The following is a 23,814-nucleotide window of genomic DNA, read 5'->3' as shown; positions in this document are numbered from 1 at the left end:
AATCTATTCCATCTGAACGTCGGGGGTCAGCTTCTGCGCTTAAAACGTTTAATTATTTCCCATTGTGCTCCCACAAGTCCGTCTATCTACAGCCCAGCAGGATCCCCATTAAAATCTTCTGTTATTACTGTTATGATGCTTCTGGTAAATGGCAGCGATGTGAAGCTGGATTTAAGTCCTAGGAAGTTGCAAGCCGTCTCCCTCAGGCACCTTGGTAATAACACAATTCCCTGAGTGGATTAAATATATAGATTTTAATAGCATTTAAATCTGAGGACGTCTAAGTAGATTTTCATAACAATATGTCTCGTTTATCAACTCAGACTAAATAGTAAGATCTCGCATGTAAGACCTATTACCTTAATTTATTCAGTTTTTCTGACTCGTGTACCTTGACATGTTAATTACTGTCCATTACACGTTGGAGTTGCTGTTCATAGGCAGCACTCGGCGTCCTTTGAAACTCTTTAAAAGTCCGGCGTGCACTTCCATTGCTTTAATTAATTGTGCTAGACATATGCAATAATTAACGATCCACGGCAGTTAGAACTGCAGCGTACTTTGATCTCCATGCAGTCGATGGCACCCCTGCCCTTACTTTGCACAGGGCTCCCTATTCCCACTCACTTCGCCCGAGGCTTTGGGTCAGTCTGTCGGGGGCACAGGCATCCTCACCCCGCTCCCTCCACCTCCCTCCCTCGCTCGACTTCCCTGTGTTTTATGTCTGCGTCACAACAAGTCGGTCGAGAGAGAGGCAGAGATGATGGCGCCTCTCGCTGCTTGATTCTCATGCAGCAACTGGCAAACACGCTTAATAACATCAATAAGAAGAGGAAAAGGAGGGGGGGGGGGGAGAGAGACGGGAACATGACGAAACGGCGTCGCGAAAGACAGAGAGAGAGAGAGACGGACGGACAAACACCTTTACACTGACGGGTTGACTGACACATCCGCTTGGCACGGGCACATACGTTCTATAGCACACACGTACACATACTAATAGTAATTGCGAGGAGGGGAAAATCGGAGAAAAATCGTTTGATGTCAAGCTTGTGTTGTTATCGATGTGACCCAACGGAGAACAGTTCGACTTGACAGGTAGCTATGATCTTCATTTTTATTTAGCTGTGTAGCTTAATATACATCTTTTCTGCAATCTATTGTATGTTTGTCATTTGTGCATGTACTAGAACCTGTCTGATATCTTCAGTCTTGATGTAGTTTTTATCAAGAATGCAAAATGGCAATTAGATTTTAATTGTGCATCACATTTCAGGAAAGCTTTTTATGCACATTGTATTTATGCATTAACTCTCTTTTTTTTGTGTTGTGTGTAGACAACAAAGAAAGGTTGAACTTAATATTTGTAAGAAATCTGTCCATGTGAATATGCATGTGATTGTGCCCAAGAAGTGTCTTAGAAGTGAACCTTCTCCGTATTGTCAGTGCATGTAATTTCATACAGTGCTGTCATCTGCTCTTTTCTCTGTTTGCATCCTTTTCAGGATGGGTGGAGTGAGTGAAGGAGATGATGTCTTGGCTCGATGGAGTGATGGACTACTATACCTCGGCAACGTCAAAAGAGTGAGCCAGTGTGTGTGAGTGTGTGTGTGTGTGTGTGTGGTGGGGGTGTGGAGGTGTGTGTGCGCTCAGGGTGTTTGGGTGTAGCACTTCTGTCCCCTTCGTCCAAGTGGATATTTGGTCAGTCTCTGTTCCCTCTCTCACAGGTAGATGGAGTAAAACAGTGTTGTTTGGTGAGATTCGAAGACAACTCTGAATTCTGGGTCCTGAGGAAAGACATCCACTCTTGTGAGGCTTTTCTACAGTCTGCATCTCTAAAGGAGTGTATGTGGGAGGTCCTGGAATATTGTGCTGAATTGTGCAGTATTCTGCTGATTATTAGTTTAAATGCTGACATAATTTCAGTGAGTGCAAGATGCAGGCGGTGATGGAACATGGATGAAAGTAATTGCATATTGTGATTGGCAACATTTCAAATGGAAGTTGAACATGAAATAATCCGTGTATTATAGTGTAGTTAACTCCGGTATATGACATTTTTATGGACATTTGTTAGTTTAACGAGTCGATGGGATCTGGTGATTTTATTTTATTTCGTGAAATGTACAACTGTAACTGAAGGCATTTTTGAAGGAAAATGAAACTGCACGCAACTTTATTAGCAGCTGACCACCGAATACGAATGTTTACTTTTCTAATATAAATTTTTAGATCGATTATCTGGTTATAAAGAGCGCCACCCTTTCTGGAGGCGGTCACGGGAAATGCATCTTGTTCGAAAACGATGCAAAGCCAAATATTCAAATGTCAAAAAGAGGCATTGAAGACTGACGTCTGAGTGAAGTCTGAAAGCATTCTGGAGACACTGAAATCAATGAAGTGCCAACGGAAAGACATCAGCATCCATAAATTAACGCTGCATTTCCTCTCTCTTCCTTCTTCAGTTTCTGTGGGAATAGAGGAAGTTTGCTGCATCTGCGATGGCCCGCCCCTCAAAGAACCTTTGATAAATTGTCTCAAGTGTCGGCATGGTAACAGAACCCATAAAGCGTAATCTAATGCATGTCGTTGAATTTAGGGCAGTACGCCGAGTGTGTGAGTGTGTGTGTCTGAAGTGTAGCCGTATCTACGGTGCACAGTGCGTACACATATTTGGAGGATAAGTATTAAATAATGAGTCTGTGCTCCAGGAGATTGATTAGCACCATATTGGAAAGACCAGTTTGGAAAGTGAACCAACAAAATGAAGTCTACCTCAAAATGATCATGACAGTGCTGAGAAACACGCGAAGGATTTATATTAACATAATTTCAGGTACTTTTGAAAATATAATTACGGTAATTGACAGTCTGCCTTTCCCTCCCTGCGAAGGTTATCATCCTGAGTGCCACATTCCGTCCATCGATCCCGATGCCGACAGCAACACCTGGATATGTCGGCAATGCGTCTTCGCTGTCGCAACCAAGGCAAGTGATTTATCCTCCGTTTCTCTTCAGGGCTGGACTCACGCTGGCATCCCACTGGAACAAATGCACGTGGATGCAAGAATAGACGTTGTCATTGTTTGCAGTCTTGGTATGGGGTCGATCATTGGGGAAGCCAATTACTAAGACACTCAGCAGGCTTGTGTGGTCAAAACATTCAGCCGCTGTGATATCTTTCACTTACCAGCAGAGGGGGCAACTAACTGGCAAATGTAACTCTGACATAAGTGTTACCCCTGCTGGTTTTTTTGTGACATGTACTACTGTGAATTTGACTTAATATTATTTACACACAAATATGAAGTGGATAGTGGACAAGAGGTTTATTGCAGTTTTTACTCTGGAATTATTATTTATTATAATTCAACTACTTGATTCTAATTCCACTATGGTTTCACCTTTAATTTTTTTTTCATACCACCAGAATGATCACCTTTAGAAATCCTCATTTCAACATGCTTGTCTGCTCATTTAGACTTTAGACTTTAGTGACGTGCTTTCCAAATAGTGCAATCAAGATATTTGTTTGTTATGGGATTTATTTGCATTCATTTTATTGTCTTTGTTTCCTAGAGAGGGGGGGCATTAAAACGTGGAAGATTTGCCCGCCTCATGCAGTTGATGAAGGTGAAGCTGCCCTATCAGCTTTCAGCTTTGGATTGGGACCCTCAACATCTGACCAATCAACAGCAGTGTTACTGTTACTGTGCCGGCCCTGGGGAGTGAGTGCAGCTTTTAGTGCCATTTGAGTACCAGAGGACATTGTTGGTGTTTAATTGCAGTAACATTTCTGAGTTTTTGTTTGTTATCTTTAGTGATACATTGTAAATATGGCATCCGACTAAAAGGAAATGTTAAAAATATTACCAAGTGTATCTCAGGTAGTATAGGACATAAGGCAGAGGAACATTCTGGATAGCAAATGAATCTGTCACAGACCCGCTCACACATGTCGGGTAAACATATCTTTATGGGGACTGCTCATTCATTTCAATGGGAAAAATGCTAATGCTAACTATGACAACCTTAACCCCTACCCAGCCCTAACCATAACCAAGTAACCAAGCAAAATACAAGAGTTTTTTTTGGGGATCAGGAAACTGATCCCCATAAGGGAAAAATGGGTATTCATCATGTTATGGGGACATCGTGTCCCAATAAGGTAGGATATACCTGCTCACACACACACACACACAATGGGAAGGTTTGTTATTTCAGTCACATACCTTGAAGAGAACATGCACTCTGGGTGTGAGTGAGATACACATGGAAGTATTTAATGATATTTTGTCCGCTGCTGTCCTGGGCTGTTTTCTGTTACACGGTGGCTCAAAGTTCATAACAATGACATTGGTAGCTTCTGAGGCTGAAGATGCTGCATCTTATCTGCACTATGTCAACAGTTGCGTTTTTGTTGTCATAACAATGACAATCCTCTGTGTCGCACTTTGTCACAGGTGGAACCTGAAGATGTTACAGTGCGGTAGCTGTGGTCAGTGGTTTCATGAAGCCTGTACTCAGTGTCTGGCCAAACCGCTACTGTATGGAGACAGGTGTGTAATATGAGGGGTAGAATTCCATCCATTCATCCATCCATCCATCCATCCATCCATCCATCATTTCTGCATTCTGCTTATTTTTGTCTCACTGTCCACTTTGCTGCTGTAAAATGCAAATTTCCGACCCGTGGGACTAATAAAGGCTATCAGATGTTATCCATCCATCCATCCATCCATCCATCCGTCCGTCCGTCCATCTTTGAATCCAGTTTTCATTAATCCATAGTACAGAGTCACAATGAGCATGCAAACCATTCCAGAATGGACAGGACCATATCTTGGATTCTTCCGTAAGTTAGATTGTAGGTCTTAAGAGGTTTCCCCTCTTAAGGCATTTTGATACAGAAACTGTATTTTCACTATAATTTAACGTCGGCTCATTTATTTTCAAACCGAGTCCAGCTTCAGTGTCCTCTCTCTATAGAGTTGTGTTGTAAGGACACTCACAAATTCCCCCTGTGTTAGATTCTACGAGTTCCAGTGCTCAGCCTGTACGAATGGACCGGAAACCATTCAAAGGCTACCAATGAGCTGGTGAGTTTGTTTTGATATATTGCCCAACCAATTACATACATGTGACCGAATATCTCGATTGGTTTGTGATGATCTGTAGCCTACGGTGGAAATGACGTAGCATTTGGAAGGATATGTTATTCACCAGATTAATGTGTGCCCTTTGACATTAAGAAATACAAGAATGTTACTGTGAAAAGGTATTCTGTTATCGTTGTCTCATCCTCTTGTTAACTGCTTATAAAAATACACAGATAGTGAAGCGTTGTGGGGCAGCATTAAGCTCTGTGAGGTGCAGCATCACTTCCATGCATGTCCTCTCCATGTTCATCAGAATTGCCTGTTGTTACAGCGTTCTTGCTATTGCAGGGTAGATTTGGCTCACTTGGTGCTGTATCATCTCTCATTGTGTTGCAAGAGGAAGTACTTTGACTTTGACCATGAAATTCTGTCCTTCACCAATGAGAACTGGGATTCTTTGCTGCTAGGAAAGGTACGACTATATGATGAATGTTTTTATTTGGGTGTGTGCGTGCCATGCATTTGTCTTGTTTAGTCTTTACCCTCTTATGCTTTGAGGGATTTTAGCGATTTGGTTATTATTCACTGTTTAATTTTCGCCCAATCCTCCCCATTGTTTATTAATCAAGAACTGCATTTACACTTTCCCACCTGCCCTCTTTGGCACACAGCTGTCGGACACACCCAGACAAGATCGTTGTCACAATCTCCTCAATGCTTTAAACTCCCATAAAGACAGGTAAGAGTCTGCTTAAGACACCACATCACAGCCAAATTATTCATTCTTATTTTTTAGTAAATATGCCCGATGTATTGTGCAAGATCAAAAATGTAGCACCTTAAAAGGAAGACAGATAAATATAGATATGAACGCATACACAAGTTAACTTATGGTTCAGATTTGCGATGTTAATTCAGTGCCTCGGAGTCAGAAATGAGACAGAAAGCTTTTGAAATCAGTTCTTTGGAAAGTCAATCACTCTTCTTTCTCATGCTAATTGCTCACGCAGATATACATCATGCATATTCCCAGCAGCTGATCTGCATCATATGAACTTCATATGATTCAGTCTCACAATGGCGCCTCTCTACCTGCAACAACCAATACTTTCATTTTCTCCGTATTTCCAGCAGCGCTAATGTATCGATTCCTCATTTTTCTGAAGTTCCATTCTGCGCAAGATTATTGTTTGTGACTATTTTTAATGAATATGACTGCATGTAGACAATTGTTACAGGATTAGAAGTGAGGAGGTCGTCTGAGGTGTAAAATTGCTCTGTTGGTAGGTTTGTCTCTGGTAAAGAAATCAAGAAGAAGAAGTGTCTGTTTGGCCTTCAAGTCCGTGCTCCTCCACCCTTGACCTCTGACCTATCACCCCTCATCACTGACCCTCCCATCAACATCTCGCACAGGAGAAGGTAAGTAGAATCAACGTGTGTGTGGATTCAGGACTCCGGCACTGAACTTGATCAATGAGTTAGATCTTTTTGCAAAGGAGAAGCCAAGCTTGCTTCCATGCTTTCATGTGCAATCGATGAGCTTGCCAGTTTTTTTTTCCCCATTTTCCTTGTATTTGAACTATAAATAGGATTTATTTAAGATTTAGGTTCACATAATCATGTCTTTACTCTTTAAATTAAGTTATTCTATGAAAGAGACATAAGGCTGGGAGTCTGAATCTTAATGGACCTTTTGATGTAAGAGGCCCGGAGCCTGAGGTTATTACAGACACTCGCTGTCATCTTTGTCTGTGGAGCAGCCCAGTGTCCTCGCCCTGCCAGAGAAGAGCGGCGGAGCCGGAATCACGCAAATCGAAACGCCGCATCATAGAGGCCCAGGTCAGTGCTCAGTGCAGGGGAACCAGCACCGGCACTGCCGTCCTTACACAGACGGGGGAGAAAAATCATTCATGGCTATACGTCGGATAATAGGGTTTTTGTGCATTAGACCACACAACCATCTGTCCATCCATACGTCCATCATTCATTCATCCATCCATCCACCCACTCATCCATCCATCTGTCTTCCGTACCATTTATACATACAGAATCATGGTGAATCTGGAACCATCCCAATCACACTAGACGAGGTGCCAATACTAAAAAAACAATCATATATATATATTCCATAACCGATTATCCAATGCACTGTGTGCAGTGAGTCTGGGGCCCCTCTTAGTAACTACAGGGCATTAAATCCAGCCCCCAACCCTGGTAGTGTAAGGCAACAGGACTCCCCACTGAGCCACTGCACGCATATGTATCGTCTCACTGCACGCATATGTATCGTCTCACTGCACGCATATGTAACGTCTCATCCCAGTGTGAGAGGAAACCTCCCCTTTCCCCTTCTCCCGTGTCATACTAGACATGCAAAAAGGAGGCAACATTAAAGCACACAGCACAGAGGCGATGGCCAAGCGCACTTTGCAGTCCATTACAGTTTGGCCAGGTGGCGCAGGCCCTTCGACAGTGCGGCATCGCCTGACCTCAACAAATTTAAAGGGAGAGCACCATTTTTTGTGCAGGAACAGCATGCCGAAACACTGCACGGACGGCGGGGCTGCAGCCGACACGAGCAGCATCGCAATAAAGGCAACAAAGTATCAAAGGTTTAATCGCTTGCTTGGAAATCAGCCCCGTGTATTAATGTAGTCGTTTATCTCTCCAGTGACAGCAAATCGCACATTTACAAAATGGAGATGCACAGTTCACCCACTCAAGGATACCATCAAAATGCAAATACACAGCCAAATAAATACTAAGTCGCGAATACAGTATCGTCAGTCCAAGCAGTTAAAGTGACAGTGACCCTGATTCCTGCTTTCTCAATTTATTTAGCGAAAGTCTCATTTTAAAACATTACATTTTTTTTGCTATGGGTTACATGAGAAAAAATAAATCTGTATTGTATGCTATACTGTATATCCATCCATCCATCCATCCATCCATTATCTCTCCATCTTGCCATCACTTATCCAGTAGGGAGCCTCTGGGTACAGAATGTGTGGCTGGGAAATGCATTGTATGTATCTTGTTTATTGAATCACGTTTGATTCTTATTCAACGAGAAGTTAATAATTGATTTTAGATAAGCTTACACTTCCCCGTTTTTATTTCCAAAATGAAAATCGCTTAGAGGGTTAACTGTTTGCTGTAGATATTAGCTGTAACCCTATGTAGGCATCCACTGAACCAAAGGAAATTAGACCAATTTTCTTATATCACCGCAGTGTTCATGCTCTACGGATTATAATTGTGCACAAAACTGGTGACAGAATGAAATGTTTTTGAGCATGTTGTTGTTTTTTTTTATGTCTATCATTTTGTTCTTGGTGTTTTATGACATGTAGCCTCTGCGTTGCTGCATTTTGCCTCCCTCGTAAATTTCGGGAATGAGCCCAGCTCGCGCCTCTCAGATAGTCAGCTGCAGATTCTGCGATAAATATAGCAGCCTCAATTACAAGGGGCACTGAGGTTTTCCGCTAAAGCTGCGTTCAATAGATTACTTAGCAATATATTTGCTCACGAAGGTCACCAGCCTCGTCACGACCCATAAAATTAATTAGCAATACTGTAAAATGGACAACTTTCAGGCAAATTGTCAATGACGCCCTGAGATTCTTTTTATAATTACGCAAAGGACTGAATCGTTTGTGACAATGCAGTTGGCTGTGCATTTGTATTAATCTTTCTTTGTAGGATGTGTTATGCATAGCAGTATGATTATATATAAATTTGTCATGCCCTTTTTTCTATAAATAAAAACAATATATGCAAATTGCCCCTTGTCGTAGATTTACATATATATTGGTGTTGTTATCTAAAGCAACTGTATATTTTGGAGAAAATCTATCATGTTTATATTATGTTTTTCTTCTTTTGTTGTAAAGTTTCTGAAATGGCTGAATGAGTCTGTTTACAGAGCTCCGCCTCCTCCTTCCTTAGCCCCACCCACAAGACGCTGCAGCCAATCCAATCGATTTGGTGCCCTGTTACCATGGTTACGCAGGTGGGACTGGCCTCTACAACTCCAGAAAATCAGATGATGAAATAAACTTAGGGTTAGTACTGTGCATCTTGGGATTTATTGAAATGTATATACAGTCCTAAAAGAAATCGATTAAATTTGACCTTCCTCATCCTCCTTCTTAACGTTTCACACAAAGGACTTGGAAATAAAGGGTCCCGCTCTTGTTACATGTATCCACTCATTAAGCCTGCTGGATTACTGAAGCACGGTCATTTTGAAACAGTCTTACTATTCTTCACAGATCTCCTCCTAAGAGGATGTTTGCTCTCTATCACCCCTCCTACAACGGAGCACAAAATCTTTCCCGGGCTTTGCATCATTTCAGGTATGTTTTGACAAGGCAATGTCATCCATCCATCCATCCATCCACCCATCTTTTCTAACGACTTGCCCAGTTCAGGGTTGCAGAGGGCCTGGAATCTCACCCAGGAAGATCAAAGCACAAGGCTGGGCAGCAGCCTAGATGACATGTTTTTTTAAATAGTTGAATAATAATGGCAAATACACATCATAATCTAAGCATGCTTACTGTAAAAATGCATTGACCTTCACTGATGCCATATATTAAGCAGTGTGACATAATGCCTCAGACGCCATGTCATTTAATGTGCTGAATGTAGCATTTCAGTGTGCAGTGGATGTCTTGATATTGCACATTCTGCATCTCTTCAAACTAAAATTTAGCTGAAGTACTGAGTGACTGCTGATCTGAAGAGTGTTGGATCTGTTGTAGTGTATTTATTTATACGGGCAGATATTTACTTCTTACCTGTTTTAGCTACTTTTCTTAGTAAAATAGCTTGGCCTTTTCATAACTCATTTGTCACAACAAAGCAACAAAGATCACCCTGGTATTTATTATATGTATTAATTATTCTACTAAATAACATAAAATTAATCTTAAAACCCTGGGCTGTAATTAATTGGTTTGCCCTTACAATAATTACCTAGACGGTCACTGATACTTAATAATAAATCCAGAAGCAATTGCTTTGATTAGCTAGCAGTTATAATTAATAGGCCAAAAGCGGTGACCGCCTTGTCTCCCCTGCCCCTTTCTCCAGCGTGGAGGATCCCTGCAGCCTTCCGCCGCCCTGCCTTCCTTTCCCTCGCTCATCTGCCCACCAGCCTGGCCAGAAACCAGACCTGTGCCCCACGCTCTTCCTGCGTGATGTCACATCCTATTCTGGCGGGGTTTCTGAGGGGGAGGGGTCAGCGCAGGAGAGGGGGTGGGGAGGTGGGGAAGCCGTCAGGATCTTGGCGAGACGAGTAACACCAGACGGGAAGGTTCAGTACCTAGTGGAGTGGGGAAATGTAAGTGTGTACTGAGAGAGGGAGGCAGGGAGGGAGGCAGGGAGGGAGAGAGAGAGGGAGAGAGAGAGGGAGAGAGAGAGGGAGAGAGAGGGAGAGAGAGAGGGAGAGAGAGAGGGAGAGAGAGAGGGAGAGAGAGAAACAAGGACAGCAAGCCAGTCAGTGCAGAACGGTTCGGCAAGGTGGTGTCGTAGGAACAAAGAAAAACTAAAGGCATAAAGACCGAGATGGATGTAGATGGGTTGACCTTAGAGACATTTCAACTGCAAAGTGGCAGTGAAGAATGCTGCAAGGTGAACAGAGAGCCCACAGAGCTGCCTCCAGCCAGCAGGAAATACCATGGTAACAAAGCATCTGCTCCATGCCTCCACAGTGTACAGCTTCCTCCTGTGTTGCCCATGTTTCTCTTGTCTTCGAATTCCTTTATATATCAGTGCGACTGTTTACAATGGTGGCCCTCGCCTCACCGCCTTGCAGACTTGAAGGAAGAAGCACCGCGACGTTTACATCACTCTGCCTTCGTTTAGTCTTTCGGTTTAAACTTTCGGTGCCGGTATTTTTTTTTTTTTTGTTAACTTTAACATCAACAAAATAATACAAAGTCATTTCACTTGTTTTATACGAACCGCTATAGACTCATCACTTACATCTTTAACCTTTTGATATTTAGTTGTTCCATTTCTATAAAGTAATTGCTACTACACCTATAGCTATATTTTTCCTCTATGAAGCCCAATAACATGACATCATAACAGAGAAATGGTGATTTTTGTTTGACGGAATATCTGATACAGGGCCCAGTTGAAAAATATAGTTCTGGGCCAGCATGGAAAATGGTTAGGTTACATTTTATGTAGAGTAAATAATACCTGAATGGAAGAACAATGTTCAGAATGATATCAATTCAGTTGCTGGACAAGCTTTCACTGGGCTAAAAAAAATTATGATGGTAAGGTTGAGAATGTCACATGACATTGTCACATGACGTCCCGATTGTGCAGTCGCAATGCCAGTTTGTTTGCTGTTTCATCAGAGATCCGGAATATTATCAGTCAGCTTGATCCTTGTGAACAGGAACAGCTAACATACATTCATCTGACCCTGGGGCTGTTGTGCATTGTGTTACTCTGTGGAAAAATCTGAAGTAGTCATTAAATGAAATGTTTAGAAATTCAGATGTGCAATTCAAAACCATGAGCAAAAAGGCTTTTAAGTATTTTACAAATCTGGATAATTCTGTAGAGGCAAAAGAATACGTGCGATTTTAGGCTCAATTTTGGGATATTTTTCTATGAAAGTACTAGTACTGTAGCCTAAAAATATACAGAAGAACACTAGTGTATGTATTCATGTGGATTGTGGGAATGTTTTGGAATCTGGAGTGTTAACTTGGCTGAAATATATTAAGTCCTGCCCAGCAATGCATGAATGCAGATGTGAGACACTGTCCTGTCACATGTAAGGTAGCTTTAGATCATTTTCAGAGAATTTGGTTGTTGTTACATACATAGAAGGGATTTGCACCATTTGTTAGTGAATGGTATTGAATGTTCTAGTGCCATCTTTCCATGGGATAATCCACTGCCCTGTCGGTCGATTGCCTGGTATTACCCAGGCACACACACGCGACAGGGCCGAACTGTGAGCCCAGAACTAACGGTGAATTAACATATAAAAACCTGTAGCACTGGGTTTGTTGTCAAGTCCAATTTGGTTTGATGTATTGTTTGAGTTTTGTAAAAAATAACTTTATACTTGTCCCCTGGGGTAGCTAAACCATACACATTAAACAAATAAAAAAAAAAGTGACATCACATATACTTTGCCTGTTTTGTGTTTCATTTCACCTGTGCTAACTGGTTATATAATGTAATCAGGCAGGATTTAGAGTGATTAAAACTTGCTATGCTTTGCAGACAAATGAGCTGGGTGAATATGAACGAACGAAACTGAAACACTTCTAGCACCGTGCGCACCAAACATTTGATACATCGGCATGAAAAGTATATGTATTTTTAAACAAGATAATGGTGTTCACATCGCACCACTCAATGCTACTTCTACAGTTACAGGAAGTCCTGCTCGAAGGAGGAATAACATTAGCGGCAGGGAATGGAAAAGATCATATCAGAACAAAGTTCTTAGCATTTGAAATGGGCTGTCTTAGGCACGACTGGATTACAGACCGGGCCAGTGGGGCCTGTGCTCCAGGGTCTCGGGTTGGAGGGGGCCTCGGCTTGGAGGGGGCCTCGGTGCACTAGTGGCTGTGAGTCCCATGTATAATGCAAAATAAACACCATAACCCCCACATACATAGTAAGTTCACCACATGGGCTCTCTGCATGTAGACCAAAAGTTGCCCCCAGACCCCTGTGCATACACAGCGCAACCACCAGGGGGCTCTAGGGCCTTTTGCATGTACAGCGCAAGCTGACTACCAACAGGCTGCCCGGGGCCCTTGGCATATACACTGAGTGCTGATCACCAAGGGCCTCTGCATCAACAGCAACAGGGCCCCAGCAGCAGGACCCCAGGCATATAGAGCACAAGCTGGCCACCAGGGCCCTCTGCCCCCTCTGCATGCAAAATTAACATCAGGGTCCCGGGCCCCCACCCTCGATATGCTGGTTGCCATTTTATAGTTTACTTTCAGAAGAGTGTTAATTCCAAATAGCAGGGATCCTTGAAGGATGTTGTGCTGCTTATATCACAGCCACTGCTGAAGTACTTCATGTGCTCATTCAAACGTATATTTTTACAGCTGTGGCCAGAAGTTTTGAGAATGACATAAATATTGATTTTCACAAAGCCTGCTGCTTCACTGTTTGTAGATCTTTTTCTCAGATGTTTCTATGGGATACTGAAGTATAATTACAGGCATTTCATAAGTGTCAAAGGCTTTTATTGACAATTGCATAAAGTTTATGCAAAGAGTCACTATTCGCAGTGTTGGCCATTCTTTTTCAAGACCTCTGCGATTCGCCCTGGCTGCTGTCAATCAACTTGTGGGCCAAATCCTGACTGAGGGCAGCCTATTCTTGCATGATCAATGCTTGGAGTTTCTCAGAATTTGTGAGTTTTTGTTTGTCCACCAGCCTCTTGAGGATTGACCATAAGTTCTCAGTGGGATTAATGGACTCAAAATGTTGATGTTTTGTTCCCCAAACCACTTAGTTATCACTTCTGCCTTATGGCACGATGCTCCATCATTCATCACCAAATGTTCTTGGATGGTTTGGAGAAGTTGCCCTCAGAGGGTGTTCTGGTACCATTCCTTATTCCATTCTTTGTCTGTGTTCTTTGGCAAAAATTGTGAACCCACTCCCTTGGCTGAAAAGACCACACATGAATGGTCTCAGGATGCTTTACTGCTGGCATGAGCCAGAACTGATGGTAGCGCTCACCTTTTCTTCTCCAGACAATCTTTTTTCCAAATGCCCTAAACAATTGGAGAGGGGATTCATCAGAGAAAATGACCCAGTCCTCAGCAGCCCAATCTCTGCACCTTTTGCAGAATATCAGTCTGTCATAGCCTAATGTTTTTCCTGGAGGAAAGTGGCTTTGTTGCTGCCTTTCTTGACACCAGGCCATCCTCCAAAAGTCTTCGCCTCCCTCTGCCTGCAGATGCACTCACACCTGTCTGCTGCCGTTCCCGAGCAAGCTCTGCACTGGTGGTGCCCAGATCCCACAGCTGAATCAACTTTAGGAGACATGCTGGTGCCTGCTGGACTTTCTTGGGTGCCCTGAAGCCTTCTTCACAACAATTGAACCTCTCTCCTGGAAGTTCTTCGTGAAGAACAATGATCTCAAACGCCACCCTCCTAATAAAGCATCCAGTCTGCTACTCTAACTCAATCAGCATGACAGAGTGATCTCCAGCCTTGTCCTCATCAACACTTTCACCTGTGTTAACAAGAGAATCACTGAAATTATACCAGCAGGTCCTTTTGTGGCAGGGCTGAAATGCAGTGGAAATGTAAGTTAATTTCAGGTGTGGCCCATATAGAAATAGGGGCAAGAAGGAGCAAGTGAGGTCAAATAACAGGTACAGCTGGTTCAAACACCAAGTAAAGCAAAGGAAACATATATAATGTAACAGGAATACATACATTTAATAAACCAGGAGAACAAAGAATAACAGCTGCCAAACAAAAAAAGCAACTAGTTGAGACTCGATCTAGGCATCATTGAACACACAACAAAAGGGGAGATGGGAATGGTGGCCATTTACTAAGCCTGTTAAGTCACAAAGCAGCCTGGGGAGCCGGGGAACACACTATGGACTATGGGCTATGAGACAGATGAGGGAACAGGATGGACAGCGACACCTGCTGGCCTAGTGGGGACAAGACATATGGGAAATGGATCTGATACGGCACCGATCCTGACGTATTCTCTAATATTGCTGTTAGCTTGTCAGATACATTTTGATAGTTCCTGACCTGTCAAGCTGCAACATAGCAAGATAGCTAAATCATCAAGCCTTGGTAGTGGAGCAGAATCAAGGCCATTTAACTGGAATTTGGGCCCCAACCCTCCACTCTTCCTCTTGTGACAGGGGGGCCTCCAAAATGTAAGTGGCCAGAGCCCTAACAGGACCACAATCCAGCCCTGATCTTATGCAATATACACTGCGTATCTCTAACTGCTTACTGCTGTTTGGAGACAAGTTTGGTTAACCACTGGTCAACCTGCCAAGAAACTTACTGATGAATGACAGTTGGTTTACTGATGGACACAACTCACACAACATAATGACCACTTTAAGAAACATGGATAATGGTTAAAAATAAAAAACACCCATGTATTATCTTAGTCAGAGTTGCGGAATAAAATCAATATGTTTAAAATAAATAAATGTATATATATAATTAATGTATAGTCATACATATAGTTATAACACAAAATCAATACATATTTAATTATACAAAAAGCGAACAGATTATTTTATAGATGTGCAGTCATCTTTTCGAACCGTATTTACCCACTGTGAATTAAAAACATGCTGTTCACATGTTTCTCCGCTAGATGGCAGCGCTGCTCTAAGATTAATGTCCAACTTTTCGAACAGTTAGGGAAACTGCCAAGTTATCGCCATTTTGGCTCCATGTCGCGCTGCGCTGCCCCCAGCAAAACCATTATAGTATCAGCTTTCTGATCCATAGCTTTACGACTGGGCATCTTGCAGTTTGTTACTATCAATGCGTGTTTTTTTCAATATATCAATCATGTGAATTACGGTTAATATGCCGAAAGGAGGAAAGTTAATTGCACATTACAATGAATACAGCCCCATTACATAATGACCTAATAAGGCACGTTATATGACGATTATGAGTAGGATTTTTATTTTTACCCAGTAATCGTCACTGGATTTCCTCACTGGGGCCTCACTGTTTGTGCGAGAAAGGCATACTGTACTTTTAACTGGGCATGAAAGATACTGAAATGTGGCAAGCCTCCCTAAAAATTTCCTAAGCCTGCAACGAAAAAGGAGAAAAATGTTACTATGCTACCAAATGTCAACTTCACCAGTACTAAAAGAATAATAATAATTTAATCACTGATAAGCAATCATATGTCAGTGTCATGCTTAGGTAGACTACAGCTGGGAAAATACATAAAGTGACGCTGAAAGCTAAGGAACCCATGCGTTGAAGGAAGGATGATAAGCCTAATGTGTGAGCAGAATGGCAGCCCGTAACTGTAATCCTCGCATCCTTCTCTCGTCCTTCTTGCCCGTGCGTGACAGCGGACGCAGGACGGTGAAATTGGACGGGAATTACTTTTCTTGCATTAACCACGGAACCAAAAAGGACCCCGTGGTGTATATTTGTACTGGGAAATACACAGAGGCGCACTCACACTGCCCTCCCTTCCCTCTCTCTCTCATTCTCTCTCACTCTCTCCCTCTCCCTCTCTCTCCCTCTCTTCCTCTCATGTTTTTCCCCCACACCTCTATAACGGGATCGTGTGATATATGTGTGCATATAATTTTGTAATACACGAGGCTATACATTTTGCCACCGCGAACTGACTCTCGGCGAGCGTGGATTATGATCTTGCTTTTTTTATATCGCTGGAATATTGGCCACCGTCGACGGCAACTGTAAATTACACGCTATTTATTTATTTATTTCTCCATTGGTGTGTCATTTTTTTACTCGCCGAGAGATTGTCGAGAGGCGAAGAGCACGTTCAATGCCGTTAGAACATGTCCTATGTTCCCTTTCAAGGTAAGAGAACTGATATATTTCACCGCTGCATGTCACCCCCCTCCCTCTCCACCCCTTTCCCTCTCTCCTCTCTCTCTTCCTCTCCCTCTGTCTCTCTCTCTTGCGCTATCGGCTCGGTTAAGCGGAATTTAGCGGACTGGGGGCATCTAAGCGCCATAGTGCCGTCCATAGCTTCCCATGCGCTTCATCTGGACGTTCCGTTGCTCGTCTGCAGCTGTGCCTGCATGTGCTGTGTGCCCTACCTGTGTCGTTTTGTTGAAGAGTGTTATTGGCTTATTGGCAGGTGTGTGTGTGTGTGTGTTTTATGTGTGGAAGGCTAAATCCTTGACAGATCCTGCAGGAGTGTGTGTTTCAATGGGCCATATGGAGAAGATGCAATCAAGTGTACTGTTGTACTATTACGGGGATATCTTGGCTTACTTATTAATTAAAGGAAGAGCCCATATACTTTAAAGTGGCTTCCCGAAATCCGCGATTTAGCCAAAGCACCTAAGATGTATCTCCCACCTCTTTGCATAGATTGTTATTCATCGCTGCGACGTGTCACACAAAAATAGTAACAACGTCGAGAAATCAGGTGTCTTTGGGGTCAGTTTTTGGTGTAAGGTGCCGCTGGAAATCGTGGATGTGCATGGCATAAAATGCGCTCTTTATATACAGGCACGCATTGAACTTGGAGAGCTTAATTTTTTTTTTTTTTTTGGGGGGGGGGGGGGGGTGTTGACGTGATTGGGGATTGTGCAACACAGGCATTTTTACGTACATTTAGATTACATGCACCCACCACCACGAAGAAAAAAACAGCAAACGTGCAACACCGAGGGCCACTTGTCTCACCTCGTCTATTTCTTCTACTCGGAGCAGAGTTCAGGCTGTGACCTAACGGAAGGTGAATGAAATGTGCACACTTGCTGTATTGCAACATGCAGCAAATTGGTGTAGAATAGCGGCCACGAGATGCTGCCAAGTTAATTTTGGGGTCGGATGCTGAGCTGAGTGTGAGCTGAGCTGAAAAACGTCACACTGCTGATGGTGTGTAGAGCAAAGGGAGCCAGAGTGGAATATAGCACGTCTAAGGGTCGTGATCACATGTACAGTATGCACTCTTTGGCTAGAGTCTGATTGTTGTGAATGTCAAGTCAATCCCTTAAATCCTATTAGAATTAATTTATCTTCTTGACCTCCTCAACCCTTGAGTTCCAGTTTAACTGTGTATGATAAGCTCAATTAAATTTGGCGCATAGAAAACAATTTGCACATAAAAAAATAATCACACATCTTTCACGTTTATGAATCTGGAAGTGAGACACAGTAGTTAAAATGCGACGCGTTAAAACGCTGAAACCCACATGAAGTGTCCGAATATTCAAGATTTATTTCAGTTATTATTTTACTCGTGGCCGCCACGGCACGAAGCGCTTTTCGACTCATCCCACCCGAACTGCGCGCATCGTGCTGCAGAATCTCTTCGTATTGCAGCTACATTATGCAAACTGGAAATAACGGCAGAAACGAGCGGCCAGGTGTCACGCGAGAGAAACGGGCTCATTTTCTCCGGCCGCGAAGAGCGTTTAGTCCGCGGCGGAGCTTCAGAAGACGCGCTGCGGCTCCTGTTCACTACTTGCGGCGTGATGCTCCGCTAAGTCCCCAGTCACGGTACGCTGAGGACCTTTTGCTTTCGCTTTAAGTTGTAACGTCATATCGGAGTCTTCTAGACTAGAGTACGTATACAACTTCTTTTTCAAAACCAGGTAACACACGCATACACACACGCACACACAAGTTGGTACCTATCTAAATGGGGGCCGTCCATTCCTTTCTATGGGATAAACCCTAATCCCAAACACACCCATAACCCCTACCCAGCCGTAACCTTAACCATAAGTAACCAAACTAAATACAAGACTTTGCGTCTGTTCAGTTTTTTAATTGCACTCACAGATTCACAGATACAAATTGAGATTTATATTGCGGGGACCTGAAAACGTACCTACGTATAAGCTAATAAGTAACAGATTTCGCCAGCCACATACTAACCTCTATACAGTACGTAAACAAATTCCCTGAGACGTCCTCTTAAAACCCAGGAAACAAATGCTAAATAAAGTACATCTCGACTGTTTCATCCCTAATATATCCCTTTGAGTTAGGCATGACATTTCTGAAACTGCCTGCTTGATGGAACTTCCCTAGAAGTTAATAACTTTATAGGTTAATGCTCCAACACTAACCCAGTTTTCCCAGTTGTATTACATTTGTTTCTCTGGTTTGAAATGTAGCACTGGAATCAAAATAGCCCAGAACTTTGACACTTTAAATTAGTAGGTTATTACAAATATAAAATAGAAGTTATATTGTGGGCTCTTATAACTTTTTTTTTTTTTTTACTTCGAAATATATTTCACAGGAGAATGTTTTTACGGTACATTTTAACGGTCTGAAACTGACTTTCTGTTAATCACTGAGAAACAATAGTACTGGTGGCTCTTAAATCAACGTAAATGTGTTTAAAATAGAATAAAATATATATTAATGATAGTATATGGTGATTATCCGGGTTCGACATAAAATTGGGACTTAAACAAAGCCATCTGTGCAACTGGAATATTTAAATAGAGATATGAACTTTGTTGGTTATTGAATGATGGCATTTTTATAGAGCTAGTGACTGTAAAGTTCAGTTGCTGTTCATGTTCTATAAAAACAAAACGACATTGTGTTAAAGGGACCTTATGGCTGTGAAGCTCCTTTATCAGATGGGGTCTTGACAGAACAGCATCCCCGTCCTCTTATACCAGTTTGGCTTGGTGCCGTACCGCGGTCTGTCCGCTCACCTCTCGCCAGGTCAATCATGGCTCAGCTTTGCTTCACCTGTGTGCTACTTGTCACACCTACGGCGGACTGCTGCGCGCTCACGAATCAGGACCGCATGCTGCGTCAGCTCACTGCCCCTGGCACCCATGTCAGGACATTCGACCTTTGTCTCTGGCAGACGAGTCAGCTGCAAGCTGGAAAGTTTGGCACTATATACATTCATAAATATCATTGCATCAGTAGCGGGGATACCTACCTTAAAGCGCTGGTCCAGTTTTATTGTCTAAATGTAGTGAGTTTGTTGTGTCACTGGTTTTGTATGAACTTGTGAAGTCTGAAACCCCAAATTATGGTGGCAAACACTACTAGCGAAGGGACGAGCCAGATGAATGTGGTTGCACAAGTAAAGCACAAGTCTTGAAGTTAAGTGATAGGCCAGGGTTTTCATCAATCTGTTTGTTATGACTGGTCACTAGTCAAGCTTGACCAAGGTAGAGGATGGATGGCAGTCAGCGATGAGAGGAAGGTACGAACTGCAGGGTTTCAGATTACTTGGAGGGTTTGGGTAGCAAATGAGGCTTGAAACAGGACCATGACCCAGTAAAGGAGCTATAAGGCTGGCACTATGAGAAATATCTGCTGGGCCGAGAAACTAGCAAGTACTGCTGGAGTTGAGCATGAGGAAATTGCTGGTTAGGGTCTGTGTGGGCAGAGATGGCTGGGTGGCCGTTGAGAATGTCAGGGCAGATCCGCATGAGGTGTTTGGGAGATGGGGGAACTCCTGTGTGCAGGAAGTACAACATGGCCATCCAGCTGTCATTAATGAAGGACCATGTAACTACAGCTGCTAATTTTTATTGGTAGTCAAGGAAAAATATCTTTGTCCGCCCTGCTCAGGAGACAGAAATCCTGCAGACCGAGATGTTAGGCAGACACAGGGGTTGCTGTGCCATGGAGGTTTGAGCTGGCTTGGAAACTCCTGGATCAATCATTTCTGACCATCATGGCAAGGCGGCTGATCTCGCCATGACACATCACAAACTGGGAACTGAGGTGAAGACGGGTTGGAGGTGGGATGTGCGAACAGCTGAAAAGCCTTGGCGGAAATTTATTTCGGAATTAAAAAAAAAAAAAAAAAACTGTTTCTTGGTTGCATAAGGATAATCTTGCACCCTGAATTTACGATTGCAACATTATTTAAAGCTGTTCGTTAGTTCTCAATGGGTTGACGATCCAGCCTTCAGCAAATAATGTATCTGTGGCCATTCGTTAAACTTTGGGAACGGGCAGGAATTTCACCCTGCGACAGAATTCAATCCCATGCTGCACCACAGAGACAACGGTAGTTGCTTATACTGCAAGTTACAGTATTATAACCTCAAGATGAGTATACTTAAATCACCGCTGTGTCGCTCGTAGCAAACAGAGATGTTTGTGACTTGATTACCTCATCACAGACTGACAAAGCTAGTGTTCCCTGAAGAAAAGTAGCATGTGAACGCATAATTAAAACATGCCTCCCTATCAAGCCGTGCCACTTCTACTGTGGTTTTGAGCATGCTACATGTTTTCATTTCTAGTACGCTCACACACACACACACACACACACAGATGCATATATAAATACATAAGACATTTTTAAATACATGGTCAGCCCAATGTGTTTGGCCCAGAGCAAATAATATGATATATCTTTCATCTTTTGTTACGATAATGAGGAGACTGTGGCTGAGAGGGGACTGAGTTCCTGGGAGGTGGGTGAATTTCCAGAATCCGCTTGATCCTCTTCAGATTCACGGATGTGAAGACGAGATAAAGTGCGCTCGATGGTGCTCACTCGAAGGACTCGTAATTAACAAGCACAGACTTGCACGAGTGATGCACCCTGACATTTTGGGATACCACAAAGCCCTTCACGGTCTTTTCTTCGTTAAGGGTCTGATCAATTAGTAGTGAAATTGCACTCTACTGTGCCCCCCCCCCCCCCCCCCGATCCCAGCCAACTCAAGTTTGACTGATTAATATCTATTAATATTTACTTTCCGGGCTTCAAATTGTAGATCTTTGCTCATCTTCTGATTTTGCCATTACATTGTTAAAGCATCGGTCGAAAGACCTCATACACGCTGAGCCGCTCTGCCTGCCGTATACAGCCTTGAAATGTGTGACACACACACACACACACACACACACACACACACACAGACTACCATCTGGAAGTTTGTGGGCTTGTGGTTGACCTGCCAAAGGAGCTGAGAACACAGCAAACACTGTTAGTGTGTGTGTGTGTGTGTGTGTGTGTGTGTGTGTCACACATTTATATATATATATATACATGTACAAATATGTGTGTGTGTATGTATGTATTTTTCATGACCATCACCAGGATAATGATGATATATATGATATATACTGCATCTGTGCGTGTGTGTGTGTGTGTGTAGATTTCCATACATACACACACACACACATATATATATATAGCTTCTTATAATTAGACTTCTGTATGAACCAATATGCATTTGTAACTGGCATAAGTGTACATAATGACTCGCAGTTATTGAATAAACTTTGAATGGCAGCCCATTATGAGGTTAACAAAAGCCTGCCATTCGTCCTGTTACATGGTGTGACAGCGAGATGGAGTTCTCCTCCATTCATATTGACATGCACCGATGCCATGATGGGTCCACGGGTTTGGTTATGATTTACTGGGCTCCCAAGGGTCAAAGGGAAGGTGCTGAAGAGAGAGGGCATTGGAGAAGAAGCCGGGGTTTGAATTTCAATTTGAATTTTGGGACTGCAGGCTGTTGCATCCAGTGCTCTCAACCCCCACAGCGGTAATGAGCTCCACGCCCCGGTTGATGCTTACATCATGGAACCGTGCTTCTGTTCATGGGTTGAGGATGGTGCCTACAATTGCCTGGCACTGTGCAGTCAGTTTGATCCAAAATGGACAGTCTTATTTTAGGAGACTTCAGAAGTTGCCTGTGTGGAGATTTGCAGGAATCTTCACATCTGACGTACTGAAAACACTGAACACTCGATATTTTGTTACAACCATTTTCAGAACTGACTGCGGGTAACTCTCTGTGCTATAATTAAAAGGAGAGAAGCGTCACACACCGCAAACGGATCCAAACGCAAAACCAGATGGAGAAACATGTGGGCAGATATATAAAAGAAGTGAGGAGAGCCCACACATCGCCAAACACTTCTGCCGTTGGTCGGAAACATCTACGGTCTCGTCACATTGACCAAGCTGCAAATCTGTGAGGGTTGATCAAAAAAAAAAATTTTACTCAGTATCTATCTGCTATTCGTTTTAGTGGTTCAAGCTTCTTTCTAGAAAACCCAGATTTGGTTTTGGTCCAATTATAGCTTGATAGATACTGTCAGTACCATCCTCAGATCTCATAACATCATAAACATACTCCATGGTAGTTTTAATACTGCGATTTTGGTGAAATTCACTGGAAAACAGTGGGGTGCTTTTGGAGACCATTCCAATAACACCATGGTCTGGCATATTTTGTATGAGAGTGTGTAATAAAGTTATAATAATGATAATTATTATAGCAGAGATTGAGCTCTTATGTAACCAAGTAATAGTATTCTCATATATTCACCAGTGAAGATATTTGGGTGTGCATGACATATATATATAGTGATGGTAAAAACAAGGCTTTGAGACTCGCAGTGAGTGGGACTGCCAGTGCACCGCCTATCGCTGCCTGGATAATCCCAGTGGAAACCTGTGAGATGGCCAGTGAGGATGTCTGGGTAATGTCACACACGGAGGATTTGGGCGCCTCGTGTCTCCCATCACTAATAAGCAGGTTCGATATGGATATTAGCTCAAAGAACCGTTACATTAAATTCCGTGTATCTATAGGTTATACGTTAGTTGCTTTGGAAGTTTCTTTCCCAAAATTAGCAGTTGAAGAAGGTTCATACTTAATACCGAATGACTAAACAGTACAAAAAAAAGCTATCACATTATGTGTTTCCGTATATAGCGCTTGGTGATACATACAGTAAGATGGGCTGAAGACAAGGCCGTGTAAAAGACTGCAGTAACTCATCTGCAGTAACGTGTCAGAGCTCCAACTTCATGGCAATGTCAACACTTCGGCGAATTTGTGTCTGTGAATTCGATGAGGTTGTGACTTGAATCAAATGTTTCGGCTTGTTGCGTGTGTGTGTGTGTGTGTGTGTGTTTTCTCAGGAAGCTTCTTCTAATAAGGCTTGGAGCAAGGCACACTGTATGTCAGCCTGTTTAGTGCTACTGTGCGTGACGCAGAAGGGAGGAGGTGGGACC

The 23,814-nt window shown here is 42.8% G+C and overlaps 2 protein-coding genes across 8 annotated transcripts in view; both read left to right on the top strand.

Annotated features, from left to right (window-relative positions):
* The first annotated feature begins 559 nt into the window (after positions 1-559).
* On the top strand, positions 560-12,248 carry phf1 (PHD finger protein 1). The gene is made up of 15 exons (XM_049026727.1): positions 560-1,098; positions 1,506-1,584; positions 1,728-1,809; positions 2,466-2,552; positions 2,894-2,988; positions 3,580-3,728; positions 4,464-4,559; positions 5,031-5,099; positions 5,448-5,571; positions 5,771-5,838; positions 6,387-6,518; positions 6,860-6,938; positions 9,048-9,163; positions 9,374-9,457; positions 10,197-12,248. The coding sequence occupies exons 2-15, from the start codon at positions 1,507-1,509 to the stop codon at positions 10,459-10,461; spliced, it is 1,524 nt and encodes a 507-aa protein (XP_048882684.1). The 5' UTR covers positions 560-1,098; position 1,506; the 3' UTR covers positions 10,462-12,248.
* Positions 12,249-16,370: 4,122 nt separating this feature from the next.
* syngap1b (synaptic Ras GTPase activating protein 1b) overlaps positions 16,371-23,814 on the top strand; it is a 72,263-nt gene continuing 64,819 nt past the window's right edge. For all 7 annotated transcript variants that reach the window (XR_007399851.1, XM_049026483.1, XM_049026482.1 and 4 more), the window contains exon 1: positions 16,371-16,679. Coding sequence is in view for 5 of the 7 variants with exons in the window: in XM_049026483.1 (XP_048882440.1) it covers positions 16,658-16,679 (22 nt within the window). In the remaining 2 variants the exon portion in view is untranslated. The remainder of the gene's footprint in view (positions 16,680-23,814) is intronic.

The sequence above is a fragment of the Brienomyrus brachyistius genome, chromosome 9 (assembly GCF_023856365.1).
Source record: "Brienomyrus brachyistius isolate T26 chromosome 9, BBRACH_0.4, whole genome shotgun sequence".
Lineage (NCBI taxonomy): Eukaryota > Metazoa > Chordata > Actinopteri > Osteoglossiformes > Mormyridae > Brienomyrus > Brienomyrus brachyistius.
The sequence above is the reverse complement of the archived record's forward strand: the minus strand, read 5'-3'. Positions and strand labels throughout refer to the sequence as shown.

Bases quoted from the DNA above. Each gene is read 5' to 3' on its own strand.
- phf1 (XM_049026727.1), top strand. From the start codon at position 1,507: ATGGGTGGAGTGAGTGAAGGAGATGATGTCTTGGCTCGATGGAGTGAT. The intron at 4,560-5,030 runs GTGTGTAATATG...CCCCTGTGTTAG, and splicing joins CCGCTACTGTATGGAGACAG to ATTCTACGAGTTCCAGTGCT. The intron at 5,839-6,386 runs GTAAGAGTCTGC...CTCTGTTGGTAG, and splicing joins TTAAACTCCCATAAAGACAG to GTTTGTCTCTGGTAAAGAAA.